The sequence below is a fragment of the Taeniopygia guttata genome, chromosome 15 (assembly GCF_048771995.1).
Source record: "Taeniopygia guttata chromosome 15, bTaeGut7.mat, whole genome shotgun sequence".
NCBI lineage: Eukaryota > Metazoa > Chordata > Aves > Passeriformes > Estrildidae > Taeniopygia > Taeniopygia guttata.
The window spans coordinates 1,259,998-1,276,654 of record NC_133040.1 but is presented as its reverse complement, the minus strand read 5'-3'; the positions used below and the strand labels follow the sequence as shown (position 1 = coordinate 1,276,654).

Below are 16,657 nucleotides of genomic sequence, written 5' to 3'. Positions count from 1 at the left end.
GAAGGTGAGACAGAGATTTTTAGAGCTCACTTGAGTTAACAAAATGAATTAAGTATTTATAGTCTAGCTTGTAGAGTTATATGTTAAATTTTAACTTTTTACTTAAGAAACCTCTGCCATGGTACAAAGGGCGTAAGAAAATGCAATTTTCTGAAGCTTTATTCGGAGTATCACTTCAAAGGCATGGCTGCGTTCGAAGGCCATCATGTTCTTTGCAGACGTCAGCAAGTCACAGGTAAGCAATTAACTCAGCCTGTACAACATCAGCATCTTCATCAGCTGAGGCTCATTATCGCTTTTATGGCCCAATAAAACCAGCCACGTTAACAGCGCAGCTTAGGGGAACCCTCTTGTGTTCTAATGTTTCAAAACAGCCCCTTAGGGGCTCCTGGACATACATTGGGCTGACCTGCGCCTGGCAGACGTGACCTCGGCAGGACCAAGTTTATTTTCGGGTTACTCGTTGTGCTCTCAGAACACAGAACTGGGCAGCCCGGAGGGAACGAGCCGCCCCCTCACACCGCACAGCGCCCGCGGGCGCCATGACAGCCCCGAGCCCTGCCAGTCACCGCCGCACGGCTCCTGATTGGACAGCGGCACTGCCAATCAAACGGCAGGGGCGGGGCCTGCGCAGCGCCGGGGAGGCCCCGCCCCCTCGGGTCTCCTGGCAACGGGAGGCGCTGACGGCGGGACCGGGACCGGGATCGGGACCGGGATCGGGATCGGGATCGGGATCGGGATCGGGACCGGGACCGAGATCGGAACTGAGTGCGCTGCAGCGGGTGGAGGCTGCCTGGGGCCGGCATTCCCCAGTAACCGCCTCTTGAGACACCCCGTCCCACCCCGGGATGCTCAGGGCCGCTGGTCCCACGGATCCCCGGATCCTCTCGCACCGGCATCCTCCCCACCGGGAATCACCGCTCCGACCTCTGGTGTTCCCCAGTCCCTGGATCCTCCTGATGTTCCACACCCACACGAGGGGACCCTTCACTCCCTGTTAGACCCCCCCCCCTCCCCGCTCCAGCTGTCCCCATCTCCTCCCTCCCTCCTCCTCTTGCCTCTGTCCCTGCCAGTCCTGCCAGATCCCCTCTCCCACCTCCTCCCTCTGACAGGGACAGGCTTAGAAGGGTAGAGGTTTCCCATAGAGATTTCCCACTGGGAGCCCTACCCTTCCCTCCGGGGTGGCCCCAGGGCTCTCCAAACCCTTCTCCACACCCCTCTGGGGACAGCAGAGCTGCAGTTTGTGCTGCTCTACCTCAGCTGCTGCTCAGAAGCTGTTGGGTGCTTCCCCCGCCACCCACCCTTCAAAGCCAGGAATCCATCACCCCCTTCCCATGGCTGTTCGACAGCTGCTCTGGGACAGAGACCAGTTCTAATCCACAACTCCATGTCCTGACCCCCTACCCAGACTCAGAGAGAACATCAGGTTAATCTCAGAGTCTCATGTTTTCCCAAATTACATTATTTCTCTAATGCTGTCACTATGTTTTCCTTTTAGAGAGAAAATCCAAGAAGGGTGATTATGTGACAGCAGCAGCAGCACAGGAACCTCCATTTTCTTCCAGAGTCTCACCTTGTGTAAGAGCTGCTGTGTCCTTTCTAGACCTCAAACCACCCAAACCACTAGTGTTTATTTGAATCCATGGCATCAGGGGATCCAGCTGCATTCCAAGTATCCTCATGAAGCAAGGAACCTTGGTGAAGGAATGGCAACTCCAAGGAAGGCAGGGATCCCATTAGGTGTCATGAAGGTGTTGGATCCACACCAGCTAAAACCTGATAGCACGGAGACAGAAAGAATCCTAACTGTCTTGGATGAGACCATTGTCAAGCTGGAGATCACCAGGTTGATCCCACAGATTACTGGCTCCCTGGAGAGGTACGCTGGGATGCTGGGACCTGAGATCACAAGCCGCCTGTTGGAACATCAGAAGCTTTCAATGGAAATACAGCACCTGCTCACCAGCCCTGGAGATGAGAAGAGCATAAAAGCTGCAGAGCAACGCCTGAAATGTTCCCTGAGAAACATCCTGAGGCTCTTCCTGGCCAACCCCTTGCTTTACCATGGGCTGAAATACGAAGTTCGGGTGAGAGAGGCACCAGCTGATGTGTTTATCAAAGCCTTTAAGGAGTTCCGGGATTTCACTCTCGAGAGGCTCCTGACCACTCCTGATGAAGAGAAGGAAAAGATGCAATTCATGAAAGACATTTCCCTCCAGGTTGAGAAAAACACAGAAACAATCTCAGCTCTACGGGGAGAGCTGGCAGGAGTCATCCAGACTCGAGATGAGGAGGTATGACCTTGTGGGAATGTGTTTTCCAGCCAAGTGGAAACTTGCTTTTTACTGGAGCAAAACCTTGCAAATTATAAACCAATCCCTTTATTGCAGTTCCTAAAGAGCAAGTTCCAGAAATCCTTTCTAAACCAGATCTAAAGTTTAAAAATAATCTTTTTATTGTAAAATATAAGAAAAATGCTTATTGCATGCTTGATTATTTTTTTTAAACTCGAATTTGGCATGTTTTGAACCTGTTGTCACCAGCCAACTTAAACAATGTAAGTCCCTGAGTTCCAGAGGAGTGGCAGGACAGGCACAAACTGCTGTGGTGGTATCCTGGCAGGGTGACAATGCCAGCTGCTTCATTCCCTGCTGCTGAAAGAATGAAAAATCATTACTGGGAGAGATTGCTCTGATTAAAATCCATTTTTAATATTTGCTGTGTCTTCACTCTTGCTTAAAACCAACAATTCTGTGACTCCAGACTCTTAACAGCTGCCTTGGAGCATTTGTGATTAATCAGTGATTATACAAATTACATGAATCTTTAATTTTATCTGCAGCTGAGGTACAGATAATTGACTGGGCACTTCCCAGGCACTTTCTCAGCTTGTCTGCCAAGCCCAGAGCTTCTGACAACAATCCTTTGTTTTCTACCTGGGTTTCTTTTTCTCCTCCCTGCAAGAGGGGTTGGCTGAGATTTTTGCCCTGCGCTCACTGCTGGCAGAGCCAAGGATCTGCTTTCCCCTTTCCCTCTGCTGCTTGGAGTTCTGGGGATGGAGATTTTTATGTGCAATTTGGCAGCTTGTCTGGGACATGGTGAATAAATCTGTTTCACTGATCCCAGCTTGGGATTTCCCTCCCTGAGCTGTATCCCCCAGACAGTCACTCAGAGCCTGATCCATCCCTTGAGGGAGCCACAGAGCTACTCCAGGGAATCTGTTTTGGCTGCTCCTCTGGTCGCAGTGCCAGTGGGGCTTGGGATGGTTTGTTCACTCTGTGCCTTTACCAACAGGTTCCCAGAGGAGCAGGTTTCCAAAGCTGCAGTATGAATCTGGAGCTTCACTCCCTCAGCTGGCAGTGGCAGGGCCTTGGTGCTACCTGAGACGGCCCCTGAGGGTCCCTTCTTGGATCTCCTCCAGCTTTGCAATGTTTTTTCTTCTCCTGCCCACCTTATGCCTCAGGGGTGTTTCCCAAAGGTAATCCTCTTGTTTTCCGCACTAGGTTAGCAGGAAGGACAAAACAATCGAAAACCTCAAAACCAGCATGGAAGACATGGCCAAGAACTGCAAGGCTAACATCCAGCTGATCATGAAGGAAGGGGAAAAGCAGCAAAAAGAGGATAAGGAAGCCTCCCAGGACAGGTGTGCCAGGCTGAAGCAGGACATTCAGCGCCTGCGAACACAGCTGAATGCACTGGTGCTGGAGCACCGAGCCTCAGAGCTGGTTCTCAGGAAGGTAAAGGGGAGGAGCTCTGGGACAGAGGTTTAAGCCTTTTTGCAGAGCTGTCAGCTCTGGCTGCTGCCTGCTGCAAGGAGTTCCTTGGGCTCTGCTCATTCCTGGCAGGATGCACACGGTGTGTGTCAGAGCACACCCGGCCTGTCCTCATCCTCTGCTGATTCCAGTGGAAAGCAGCCCTGCAGCGACAGCAGGGACAGAGCTGTCACAGGTCCTGCTCCTGCCTCGGCTCGCTGGGACACTGGGCAGGTCTCAGGGCAGCGAGGCTGGAACAGGACACGTGTGGGATAGTGACAAACCAGGGATCTGCTGTAGGGGGAGCAGAGCAAACAATATTGGCCTGGTAGAAGGCATCTTCTAGAGTTGATTTATTATTCAAGGTGGAATGGAGCTGATGCTGAGGGCTCAGCAGGTCCTGCTCTGCTCAGCTTGGAAGAACAGACAAGCCAAGGGAGTCAGGCTGGGTTGAATGAATGGGCTATGTCATTTTATAGAATCATCCCAGAATAGTTTTGGTGGGAAGGGACCTTGAAGCCCATCCAGTGCCACCCCTGCCCTGGGCAGGGACACTTTCCATTATCCCAGGCTACTCCAAGCCCCATCCAGCCTGGCCTTGAGCACTGCCAGGGATCCAGGGTGGGCACCCTGTGCCAGGGCCTGCCCACCCTCCCAGGGAACAATTCCCAATTCCCAATATCCCATCCATCCCTGCCCTCTGGCAGTGGGAGCCATTCCCTGTGTCCTGTCCCTCCATCCCTTGTCCCCAGTCCCTCTCCAGCTCTCCTGGAGCCCCTTCAGCTCTCCCTGGAGCCTTCTCCTCTCCAGGTGAGCACCCCCAGCTCTCCCAGCCTGGCTCCAGAGCAGAGGGGCTCCAGCCCTTGCAGCATCTCTGGTGCCTCCTCTGGGCTCTCTCCAGCAGCTCCAGGTCCCTCCTGTGCCTGCCCAGGGCTGGGGCAGCTCTGCAGGTGGGGCAGAGGAGCAGAAACCCCCCTGCCCTGCTGCCCAGGCTGGGGCTCAGCACAGGGCTGAGGGGCTTTCAGGGCTGGGGCAGTGCAGCCCTCACCCAGCAGCACCCCAAAGTCCTTGTCCCCAGGGCTGAGCAGATACAGGAGGAGGAATGGGACCAGCAGGCAGGCCCGGGCCTCTGTAGCAACAGCTCTGCCCTGAGCAGGATGCACTGGTGACACAGAGAATTGAGAACTGGGAAAAGGGCTTTTTCCTTCTCATTTTGCTCATTCTGAGTATTCTCTCCAAACCAGTGCAGCCTCCCATGGGCAGCGAGGCTGGAGGAGGACACGTGTGGGATAGTGAAGTGATAGTGCAGGAAGCCCAGGTGGTGATGGGGCATCTGTCATTGGGTGGTACAGCATGAAGGGCTGGGCACTGACAAAACACCAAATCCAAGTCAAAGCTGCAATACAACCCCCAAAATCTTTGGCAGAGGGGCTGTGTCAGGCAGTTCCTGCTGCAGTTCCTGCCACAGCAGGGCTGTTTGAGGACAGCTCAGCTCATTCCAGCATCCAGGCAGATGCATTTACTGACCACAAAGGCCTCCTTTCCTCAGCAAGTACGAGTTGTACTTGTGATCTAAATCGTGATGGCCCTGGGGCCATCCTGGGGTAGTGCCACACAGGAAATGGAGCAGGAATGATTCCACAGAGCACACATCCAGAGCTGGAGGTAAACTGCCCCAGGTTGTACAGGAGTACAGCCACTGTTAAACTGTTTTACAGCCAGAAATATATATTTATTTTAAAAGGCACCATCTTCTGAGTACTTTGTGTCCCACATTCATGTTTTGCAGTTCTCTCTTGCTTCAGTTTCAAGTTGGTTGCCTCAGTTTGTCGATGACTTGTCACATTCCATCAGACACATTCATTTCCTCCTGCAGAAAGCAACTTCCAGGCTGCTCATCCCCCCAGCTCCATGCTGTAAACCAGATAAAGCCCTTCGGGAATGTCCCAGGAGAATCCTCAAACCAGGGCAAACCACATATGTGTCAGCTGAGGGAAGCTTGTCACGGGGAGGAGGTGAAATACTCAGATATAATGATGCTATGGCTCAAAGTTTCTCTGTTTTCTCACTCAGGATACTTCTTACCAGGCCTCAGATGTCTGCACGGACCTGATCGTGTTTTGTTTTTCAGGAAAAGTGCAAAGCAGAGAAGGAAATTCAGAAGTGGGTCCAGAAATACGACACAGTCATGACAGAAAAACAGGTGTTGGCTTTAAGTGCTTTGCTCGGCCATAAGGTGATTTGTCTGGGTAGATTCCTGTCCAAAGGGACACATGGCTCTTACCCAGGAGACCATGGAAGTGAGGGGCAGTTCTGCATCCAGGTGAACTACAGGAGAGGGATCTTTGTCCTGCCTATGTGTCCTCTGCTGCTTTGGCTTTAGAAAAAGTTACAGCCACTAGTAAAGCCCACAGTATCTGGGGGCTAAATCTGTGAAAAATCTCACAGTATCTGGGGGCAAATGGGTCACCATGTTCTGTCTGGGAGGTCCACCTGATGCCAGGAAACAGTTTTTTTCAGTTTTGCTCCAATCCTCAATCCTCATGGCCATACCTAGTACCCAAATTCTGCTTCTGTTCCTGCTGAATCCTTGGGGGATGTGCTGGGTGTTAAAAAAACTCAACAGCCTGTCCTCAACTGAGCCATAAGAAGTTCAGGGTCACCCCCAAACCTTTCCTCTAGGAAGGCCCTGGGGGCTTTCCTGTTCTTGCAGTATTTATGGGGTTGGATAAAAGCTGCTGGATTCCTTACAGAGCAAAATGCAGGGAGGGGCTTGAAAACTGCTGCATTATAATTGTAAGGAATGATCCCCCCCCCCCGTCAGATGTTTAATAATGGGATTCTTTTGGTTTCCTCTCTGTGGAGAGGCAGAAGCCCCATGTTTGGGGCAGAATTTGTCAAGGCAGACCCAGCCCCACACTGACAAAACATCAAAACCAAGTTAGAGCTGCAATAGAACCCCCAAAATCTTTGGCAGAGGGCCTGTGTCAGGCAGTTCCTGCCACAGCAGGGCTGCTTGTGCAGAGCTCAGCTCATTTCAGCACCCAGGCAGATGCATTGCTGGTTCTCCAAGTCTTCCATTTGTGGGAACATTTTTCAGGGGAGCATCAAGGGACCCAGCATTTCATGAAATTCCCTGGGTACTGGGCACATGCCTTCCCTTTGAATCCCTCTGGAAAGGCTCCAACCAGTTGAGGTTCCATGGCTTTGGGATGGGTTTCAGGACCATCACCTGGGGATGTAGGGAGGAGCTGCTGACCAGCTGTCCCTGATCCCTGCTGTCCTGCCAGGCCACATATGAGGAGGTCCAGGCTGTCTACAACGAGGAGAAGAAACAGCTGTCCCTGCTGATGGAGAAACACGCAATCCTGCTCCAGGAGTACACTGAGATTGAGGAGGAGCGCAGGATGCTCAAGGAGAAGGAGGAGGAAGCTGCACGGGAAGAGGCCAGGAGGAACGATGCTGCCACCTGCATCCAGGCCTTCTGGAAAGGCTACTTGGTGCGGTCCATCTACAAGTCAAAACTGAAGAAGGGAAAGGGCAAGGGCAAGAAATAAAGCCCCAAATCCCTTTTCCCTCCATGGCAAAGCTGCTGTGTATGAGCTCTTCTAGATAAAAGCATTGAGAATTGTTAAGGTTGGAAAAGACTTTTAAGATCATCCAGTCAAGCCAGTACCACCATGTTCACCACTAACCCTCGTCCTCAAGTGTCACATCCACATGTTTTATGAACACTTCCAGGGATGGTGACTCTACCACTTACTTCCCTTGGCAGTCTGCCCCAGGGCTTTAGGACCCTTTCCATGAAAAAAAGTTTTGTTAATATTTAATATAAACATCCCCTGGCACAACTTGAGGCCATTTCCCCTCATCCTGTCACGTTCTGTTTCTGTGGATTTGACAGCCCACTCCTGACTTTAGGCCCTTCCTTGCAGCCTCCCTTCCCAGGAGGGAGAGCAGTGGCACTGGTGAGGCCCCTCTCCCCTCAGACATGGCCAAGAAAGGTGTGTTCCCTCCTTGGGAGCCACAAGAGATACTGGGATCCGTGAGACTTTGAGAAGTTGGCAGCCATGTGGATAGTCTGGGGTGCAGTTACATCAAGAAGGACATTCCCTGTCCAGATAGACTTCAGTTCCCAAAAACCTACAGCCTCCATGGAGACCTTAAAGCCCCTTCCAGTGCCTAAAAGGGCTCCAGGAGAGTGGGAGAGGGACTTGGGACAAGGGGGAATGGCTTCCCACTGCCGGAGGGCAGGGATGGATGGGATATTGGGAAGGAATTGTTCCTTGGGAGGGTAGGCAGGCCCTGGCACAGGGTGCCCAGAGCTGTGGCTGCCCCTGGATCCCTGGCAGTGTCCAAGGCCAGGCTGGACAGGGCTTGGAGCAGCCTGAGACCGTGGAAAGTGTCCCTGCCCATGGCAGGGAGTGGAACTGGGGTGGGCTTGAAGGTCCCTTCCAGCCTAACCCATTCCATGGCTCTCTGAAAAGCCGCCTTTGGAGTGCAAAGCACTCTCAGGCTGTTGCAGACGCAGGAGTGGCCCCACAGGCTGCCTCAGTGTCCCTGGTGCTCCTGGCTGAAGGACTCTCCAGGGAGAATGGCTCACCCAGCTGCAGAGGGCAGGAGCTCACCCAGAGCAGCGCACGGAGTGTCCTTGCCGCTCGGAGCTGCCCAGCCCGGATCCCGAGGCTTGGAGCCCAGTGCCCGCTCTGGAGAATGCCCAGGCTGGGGGAGCCTCCTGAGCCCCTGCACAGCCGCAACAGTGCGTGAAGGTGATGGGTGAGGATAATGGGATCAGGGGGATCAGAGAGGATCAGGGAGATGAGCGAGATGTGATCTATGATTGGGCGGGGGAATGGAGAGAAGAGGATAAAGGGGAAGAAGGAAGGGGAAAGGGAAAAGGGAAGACAGAACGAGGAAGGTAAGAAAAGGCTGGGATGAGAAAGGAGAATGGGGAAAGGGAAGACATTGGGACCACAGGCCTCCACAGTGCCCTGTGGACAGGCACCTCCTCAGGCACAAAATGCAGGTCCGTGTGCTACTGGAGGGAGCAGGTGAGTGGGACGGAAGGATGGGGCTTCTCCTCCGAGCAGGGCAAGGAACAAGTTTCACCCTCCCCGCCGCCCCAGCCCCTTGGCACGAAATGGCGGCGGGGGGCCAAAATGGCGGGGGCGGTGTGAGGGCGGGGGCGGCGCGCGCCGTTCCCGCCCCGCCGCCGGGGGGCGCGCGCCTCCCGCCCCTCCCCTCGGCGGGGCGGTCACGTGACGCGGCGGCGGCGCCGCCCCCGCTCGGTGCGGACGGGCCGGGGCCGCCCCGGGAGCGGCGGAGCCTCGGCCGGGCCCCGCGGGGTCTATGGGGAAGGCGGCCGCGCTCTGCGGCGGCGGCACCACCACCACCACCCGCGGGCTGGTCTCGCTCCTCAACGCCGTCCCCTGCCTGGCTTGCCACGAGCTGCCGGCCATGAGCGCCGAGCCGGGCGGCCGCGGGGGCCCGGCGGGGGGACCGCCCGCCGCCCCCCCGGGCTCCGACACCTACAAGGGGTGGCTCTTCAAGTGGACCAACTACCTGAAGGGCTACCAGCGCCGCTGGTTCGTGCTCAGCAATGGGCTGCTCAGCTACTACAGGTACCGGGGCCGGGGGGCTGGGCAGGGGCCGCCGGGAGGGGGGACGGACCGCGGGAGCTGCGCTGTTGCACAGGGAAAATCGCTTCGTTTGGGCTTTTCCCTCTCTGTTAAAGCCAAACTCGGGGTTTGATCCTGCAGAACCGCGGCGGGTCCGGTGGGGGCAGCGGGGCCCCGGGATGCTGGACCGCCCTGGATCTCCCATCCTTCTCTCTCTCCATCCCTCCGCTGCTGCAGCACAGCTCCGGCTGCCCAAATCACAGCGTTCCAGTCAAACCCCCCAAACCCTCTCCCTTAGCTGTGTAACCTGCTCCTGCTGCTGCTGCACCCTGCCAGAGCCCGCGGGACCTTTCCCCAGCAGTGCCAGCGGCTGCAGTGGCAGTGGAAGGATGGCCAGGGATGTTGTGCTGGGAATGTTGGGTTTGGGAAGCCAGGCCAAGCTGGGGCTGCGCTGCTGGGGATGGAAGGGAGCTCCAGAGCTGCTCCGAGCCGTGCCGGGCTCCCTGCGCTGTCTGACACGCTGGGTTTGTGCAGACGGGCTGTGCGGAGCGTGTCAGACACCCCGAGGCTCAGTCCAAAGCAGCCTCATCTTCCTAACTTCTCCTGTGCTGCTTGTCTCACTCGAGTGCTGAAAATACAAGTGGATGTTGGTGTTTTATCCTCCAGGAAGATGTCCTTGTCTGTGGCAGGGGCGTGGAATGAGAAGAGCTTTAAGGGTCCCTTCCCACCCAGACCGTTCAGGGCTTCTGTGATTCGGATCATGTTTATTCTTGTCACTTGGAACACGAGTGCTCTGTCACCCTCAGTGTTGTGCAGCAGATGTTGGCTGTACTTCAGGACACAGAAATAATCCCGAATATTAGAGATGATTAAGCTTTATAAAATAGTAAGTCTTTTAAGTGCCAAACCCCCTGAGATGGGAATTCTCTGTAAAGGTTATGCCAAAGCTGTTTTTCCTCCCGACATAAAGTTCATCATCTGATTTCCTCTCAGCTCCAGCTGCTGACACGTAGCCTGGAGCAGACTGTAGAGCTGCAGCTCCCTGTCAGATGTGAATGTAAGCTCTTCCAGCTCTAAGATAGACCAGGAATCTGCGTCCTGGGGTCAGACTGCAGCAGGTAACAGTGCAGAAGATAAACGATGTGTTTATCTACTTGGAGTTGTTGAAAACCCTCAAAGAACTTAAACCAAGCAACCTCCCCCCCAAAAATGTAATTACCTCTCAGTAATTCAGCTAATTTACTGTAATCCTGTCTGGAATGCCTTAACTCTGCTCAAAAAGGCTGTTGGAGTTTAACACCCCATTTGTAACCATGTCAGAACATTATTTTTACGTGTTGATGCCAAGTCTGTCATGAGTGAACAAGTGGTTTTCTTCAACAATTATTTTACATGGGAACAACCAGGTTTATTTTGAGACCATTTGATCTGTTTTAGGCTGAAACAACAAACAGAAACACCCAAGGAAATTATTCTGAGCCGCATGTGAAAGAGTTGAAACTTTGTGAAGCTTTCAAGCAGGGCAGACCTTCAGCAGCTGCTTGGGGAAAGGGATGCTGGAGGATTTTGTGCTTCTTTTCATCTCTGGGCTTGATGACAACTGAATTAATTTGGTTGTGAGTCAGGAGTACAAAAATACAGTGCAGAACACGTGGTGAAGTCTTCCTTAAGTGGAGAAAAGCCTCCATGATACTCTTCAAAACCAGCGCTCTGAAATTGTGGCTGTGTCAGCTTGAATTGCTCATCTGGGAGTGCTCCTGGGAGACAGTCTGGGGTAAAAACTGGCAGTTCTGTTTTGATACGAATTCTACCTCCATGACAGGAGCCAGGCAGGTGTCAGGCTGCTGCCTGTTTGCTGATAAAGAGCATATATCTATATTTATCTACCTGTATATATTCTATAGAGGTCTCTGGCATTCTGAGAGTCACGGGTCTTGCTTTCTGCTGGCTCTTTGTGCTCATCCCAGCTCAGCAGATCCACATCAGAAGTCTCCTTTCCTGCCCTTGCAGGTGAATTGCTCTGCTCTTCTTGTGGTGTTACCTTTGTGCTGCACAGCCCACCTGATTTAACTGTGGCTGCTCAGGAGCAGCTGTGTAGAAACTTCATTTTGCTTGTCTGCTAAAATCATCTAAACTGGGAAAGCTGCCCCATGGTGCCCAAGCTGCTGCCTTGCGTGGATTGATTTCATTCCAGGTTGAAGCTTTTTGTTCCATTTGGATTTCCTGCCACTCACTCTTTAGCTTTAAACCCCAGCCTGTCACGTTGCCTGGAGGATTTTGGCTTGCAGAGTTGAGCTGCTGAAATCCCGGGTGTCCCCTTGGTGTCCCTGGTGGTGCTGGTGTGTGGGTGGGTGCTGTGCCATCCTTTGGAGCTGTTCTGAGGGGTTTGTTTGCTCCAGCAGCCAAGTGAGATGCCTGTTTGCTGCCCAGTTGGTTTCACAGGGACAGTTTGCTGAATTAAAGCTTCTAATTACAGCATTTTTTTCCCAAATGGAGCATTTAAAGCCTCCTGTAGCTTTGCCACATCGATGAAGACATCAAGTCTTGCTGCCAGGGAAACTTCATGTGCCTTTGCTTTGTATTCCCTGTTCTGAACCTGTGAAAAGTAACAGCTGCTGATGAGTTCTTGAGGAGTTCCTGTGCAGTACCCTCCTCTGGAGGGAGGTGTGTGGGTTTAGGAAGTTTCTGAATCCACAGCAATATGGTTAGACCATTTTACTTGCCCTTGATTGGTCCTCCTAGGTTGTTTTTGACAAAGTTTTCTGGCTGATTCAGTGATGCCGGTGTGGGAAGGCAGTTTGGGGATGCAGGACTAGTCTGCTTGACTTGCTAATGATCCAAACTCTCTGTCTGAACTCCACTTGCAGGCTGCCACTCAGATTTATCATTATCTATAATTAGCGGCTCTGTATGGGAGAATCTAATCACCTTGAACAGATAAGTGTTTTCAAGGAGATTAGAGAGGATCTTCAGGTGAGTATTAATTCATCAAAGATCGGCGGTTGGCTGATGTGCCCATGGATGCTCCAAGAGTGTTGTGTTCTCCCAGCGGCTCCTTGACCTTTCTGAGAGCTCTGGGATGTGTTGGCTCCTCTGTGGGATGGGCTGGAGCTGGGTTCTTGTGGGTTGGGTGTCTGGAGAGCCTTAACAGTGCTTTGTGTGGGCACGGGGTGTAATGATGAAAGCAATGACAAACGGAGAGGGAGAGGGGAAAACCATGTCATTGGGAAGGGAAAGGCTTCTCCATCAAGCAGCATTAATTCCCCTCTTAGAGCAGTGATGGGTGCCTGGGGCACTTTAGCTGTCCTGTCTGGGTCATTCTGCAGCTCATTTCCCTGGAAAAGCCATGTTTTCCAGAGCAGCATTCTTCACCAGCTCTGTTTATCCGGCAGTTAACTCTTGGTTGACATCATGAGGGCTCGAGCACAACCCAGAGGTTTTTTCCTGTTTCTTGTGCTGAGGAGGGGAGTTCAGGAAGGAGCTTGAGAGCCACTGCTGGTGGTGGAGATGTGGGGAGTTGAGGGAGCCCAGGAGAGACCTCTGGGAGCCTCTGATCCAAGTGTTCCCCCAGCACTGCCAAGGCCACCACTGACCCCTGTCCCCAGGTGCCACATCCACGTGGCTGCTAAATCCCTGCAGGGACGGGGACTCCAGCACTGCCCTGGGCAGCTGTGCCCCCCTGACCACCCTTTCCATGAAGAAATTTTCCCAATATCCAACCTCAGCCTCCCCTGACACATCTTGAGGCCGTTCCCTCTCCTCCTGTCCCTGTTCCCTGGGAGCAGAGCCCAACCCCCCCGGCTGTCCCCTCCTGTCAGGAGCTGTGCAGAGCCACAAGGTCCCTCTTGAGCCCCTCTGGCTCCCTCAGCCACTTCTCATCACACTTGTGGTCCAGCCTCTGAAATCTCCAATGTGTGATCTTGCAGAGCCTCTCCAGGTCCCTCTTCCAGAGTTGGACCACCCTTGGAGGGGGAAAACCTTTCCTTACATTTAGCTTGTACATGATAGTGTGAGGCAACATGCTCTCCTAGAATGATTTTTGTGACACCCTGTCCCTGTGCAGGCAAATCCTGGAGTGTTTGTCTCTCTTTGGGTGTTGGAGCGTGCAGGTTTCCAGGGCAGCTCTGCAGCTCCTGGTGACTTTGAGCTACTTGTTTTTAAACAGTGATGAATAATTGGTGTTCCCAGTCAGCTTGTTTTCCCATGGCACTCTCTGGATCCATATGGTGCTTTGCTGTTGTTCCTTGTCGTTTGCCCATTCTGGAGGCAGCTCCTTGCTGTGCTTTGTCCCTGGGGACACGGTGCTGCCACAGCTCCTTGGGGACGCTCCATGTCCACATGGCACTTGAGGGGTGCGTGGGGTGGGGGGAACGATGCTCTTTGGGCTGCTGGTTCCAGGCTGGTTGCTCTGCTCCCAGTTAGTGCTGTGGGGGAGGTTGGGCTCACTTGAGTCCAAACAGCAACTGCTGCTGACTCTGCAGGAGGGTGTGAGGCATGGATCTCATCCTAAGGGATGTTCCCATCATGTCTTGGTTATTAGTGCTGGCTGAGGGGATTTATGGCTGTTGCCTGGTTCTGTTTGCTGGTTGCAAACTGTGACAAGAGCCATGAACCATCTTTCTCCTTTATTTCGATACATATCATCTTCATTTGGCTAGATGGGATGGATGGCATCCCTCATTCCATCCCTGCAAGTGTTCCAGGCCATGCTGGACAGGACTTGGAGCAGCCTGGCCTTGTGGATGGTGTTCCTGTCCCTTAAAGATCCCTTCCCACCCAAACCATTCCATGATTCTATACTAGCCATACACTTAGTTTGATGCAATTGTAGAAGAAATAACTGGTTTGTCTCGTGCAGAGCTAAACTTTGAGGGGGCAGAGCACTCTGGGTTTGTGTGGAAGTCCAGCAGCGTGTGCAGCTGTCTCCGTGTTGGCCATGTGTGGTGGCTTGGCTCCCACGGCAGTGTTCACTCCTGGAGCTGTTGCAGGTATGGAGGGTGTTTGTGGGCTCAGCTGCCTGGCTCCTTACCTGAGTGAGGTGCCTGTTACCCCCTTCTGGTGTGCCCTGGGCCAGCTTCATTGCTGCAGCACACACTGGTGTAGTTCTGCTTTGCTGTTCCTGTCCAGCCCTGCATCTCTCCCACACAGTGCTGGAGCTCCCTCAGCTCTGCTGGAGTGGGACAGCAGGGCCTTTGCTGACCTTCAGGAGCAGAGGTTGGTGTGGACTGGCTTCTGCTGCAGGACATCCATGGCTGTGCTCAGCCCTGGAGAACCCTTGCCAGCCCTTGGTCCTACTGTTGTCATGTTGTTCCAGGAGTAGGACCGCTGTCCTTTGCCTGCAGAGGTGACTGGCATCACCTGCCTCTTCCCGCAGCTCCCCTGCCTGTCTTTTTCCGGGGAAATAAGTATTCAGCTCTGACTTGGCTTGCTCCAATTACAGGTTTAAGTTGGTGCTTGTATGGCCTGTCATCCTGTGTACCCACAGTGAGTCACTGGAGAAGGAGCTGATCCTTCTTGTCAGGGGGATTGTGAGGAACCTGCTGTGCTTTTCCATGCAGTATCCCTTGTATCCTGCCTCATTTTCCCCTGAAAAGGAGTTTCCAATCAGGGCAATGTGCTCTGAGCTCACCTCTGAACGACAATGATGTTCATTATCTGTAGGTTGAGATATGCTGCAGCAGGTCAGACTACTGAGCTTCTCTGTATTTTGTGCTTGTGTATCAGTTGTTGTAGCTGAGTAACTCAGCCTGGTAATTTTAGGTGCCTGAAGTGTTATCAGTGATATCAGAGCCCTCTGCTCCCTGTAGGTCTGTTCAGCTGATGGCCAACAGCTCAGGTTGTCACCCTGAAATGTGAGTTGGCTCAGCCTGCTATCAGGAGGGCAGGCAGCATCCTGGAGATTATCCCTAAATAAGATAGTGCTTCCAAACCTGAGCTAGCTGGAGGTGTTAAATATCCCTTCAGGTCCTCATTGCACTGTTCAATTACTGTAGCAGTTCGTACAGCACCGTGGCAGGGATCTTTCTACACTTTGCACTAGCCTCTGTTTGGTTTCGATCAAAAAGCTTGTTTAATAATTAATGACACAATATTCCCGTGTCTGCTGGCTACGGGCTGGGCTGCAGGAGAGCAGAGCTGGATGTGAGTGCGGTGCTGGGGCAGTGGTGCTGACTCACAGCCGTGTGTGTGTGCAGGGCTGGTGCTGAGCCTTGGGCTGGGAACGGATCAACACTGGAATTAAACATGCAGATGGGAGCGTGGGACTGCGTGTCAGCGGAGCTCTGCGTTGAAAGCAGAACAAATGGGAGCAAATCTCCTCTTTGGTCCCCTTCCAGGCACTTGGGATTTGCTTCTTCCTCTGCAGGCCAGGGCTCCTGGCAGGGCTGTTCTGGACATGGCCTGTGCTGTCTGCAGGTGATGCTGCTCCTCGCCGTGAGCAGTGGAGCTGCTCACAGGTCACATTGTGATGGAGCTGCTGCTGTGTCAGCACTGTCGACTGTGGCCAAACCCCTTGTCACCTCTGTTTTCCCTGCCCTTCCTTTCACACCAAGCTGTGTTAGTATCCACTTTCCTTGCCTTTTTTTTTTTATTTTTATCTAACTCTTCAAGGCTATTTCTGCTTTGAATCACGACTGGATAGATGTATGTCCCTGCAGTGACTCAGGGGGAGGTGCTTCACTCCCTAAAAATAGTCTTAATCCTCCAAATCTTTCTGGATGAGAGCACTGGCTGGGCACGCGTGGCTGTTTAAAGCAGCTTCTGCAATGCATGTGGGGGTAAATATGGTGGAGTGGGAGTCAGTGCCTTTCTCTTTTCCTTCTTTACCACAAAGCAGTGATTCTTAATCTGTTATTAATAGCTAGAGCAGGTTTCTTCTAGGAACTTTATAAGAAACAGGGTAGGAAAATGTTGTCCTTGGTTTATTGCTGTTGTAAGATCTTCTCACTTCAGGCTGGTTGCTTGGCACAGACATGTAAACACTGTGGCTGGGTGGGCTCTCAAAAATAGTGAACTCTCCTTCCCATGGCACAGCCACGGATGTGACAGCAGGGCTGGATAGCCTGGATGGGAGCAAAGCTCCTCTGGGGAGTCACTTGGCCTCCTGGTGCTGGTGATATTCAGGTCCATGGTTTGGTTTCCTCAGGGATGCTCCCAGAGACGTGGGGCTGTGTGTGCTGTGTTCCAGCCACACCATGTTGCTGTTCCCAGCTGACTTGGGGCTTTGTGCCTGTCACTCACCCCAGCACAGAATTAGAGTATTTGTCACAGCAGCAAATATCCATGGCA

The 16,657-nt window shown here is 53.0% G+C and overlaps 2 protein-coding genes and 1 long non-coding RNA gene across 6 annotated transcripts in view; 2 read left to right on the top strand and 1 right to left on the bottom strand.

Annotated features, from left to right (window-relative positions):
• Positions 1 to 1,427: 1,427 nt before the first annotated feature.
• LOC140685127 (uncharacterized) lies at positions 1,428 to 2,153 on the bottom strand. Its single transcript, XR_012058350.1, has 2 exons — positions 2,064 to 2,153; positions 1,428 to 1,968 (listed from the first exon to the last, which is right to left on the bottom strand). It is a non-coding gene; the product is annotated as an uncharacterized lncRNA (long non-coding RNA).
• On the top strand, positions 1,707 to 7,623 carry IQCD (IQ motif containing D). The gene is made up of 4 exons (XM_030285698.4): positions 1,707 to 2,294; positions 3,504 to 3,737; positions 5,884 to 5,955; positions 7,043 to 7,623. The coding sequence occupies exons 1-4, from the start codon at positions 1,707 to 1,709 to the stop codon at positions 7,307 to 7,309; spliced, it is 1,161 nt and encodes a 386-aa protein (XP_030141558.4). The 3' UTR covers positions 7,310 to 7,623.
• Positions 7,624 to 9,008: 1,385 nt separating this feature from the next.
• The window catches only part of OSBP2 (oxysterol binding protein 2), a 99,115-nt gene continuing 91,466 nt past the window's right edge, over positions 9,009 to 16,657 (top strand). For 3 of the 4 annotated variants that reach the window (XM_030286105.4, XM_041719271.2, XM_030286104.4), the window contains exon 1: positions 9,009 to 9,373. In XM_030286105.4, coding sequence (XP_030141965.4) covers positions 9,102 to 9,373 — 272 coding nt within the window. In that variant the 5' untranslated portion in view covers positions 9,009 to 9,101. The remainder of the gene's footprint in view (positions 9,374 to 16,657) is intronic. The other variant, XM_030286106.4, reaches the window with a different exon arrangement.

Bases quoted from the DNA above. Each gene is read 5' to 3' on its own strand.
- IQCD (XM_030285698.4), top strand. From the start codon at position 1,707: ATGGCAACTCCAAGGAAGGCAGGGATCCCATTAGGTGTCATGAAGGTG. The intron at 2,295-3,503 runs GTATGACCTTGT...TTTCCGCACTAG, and splicing joins TCCAGACTCGAGATGAGGAG to GTTAGCAGGAAGGACAAAAC. The intron at 5,956-7,042 runs GTGTTGGCTTTA...CTGTCCTGCCAG, and splicing joins CAGTCATGACAGAAAAACAG to GCCACATATGAGGAGGTCCA.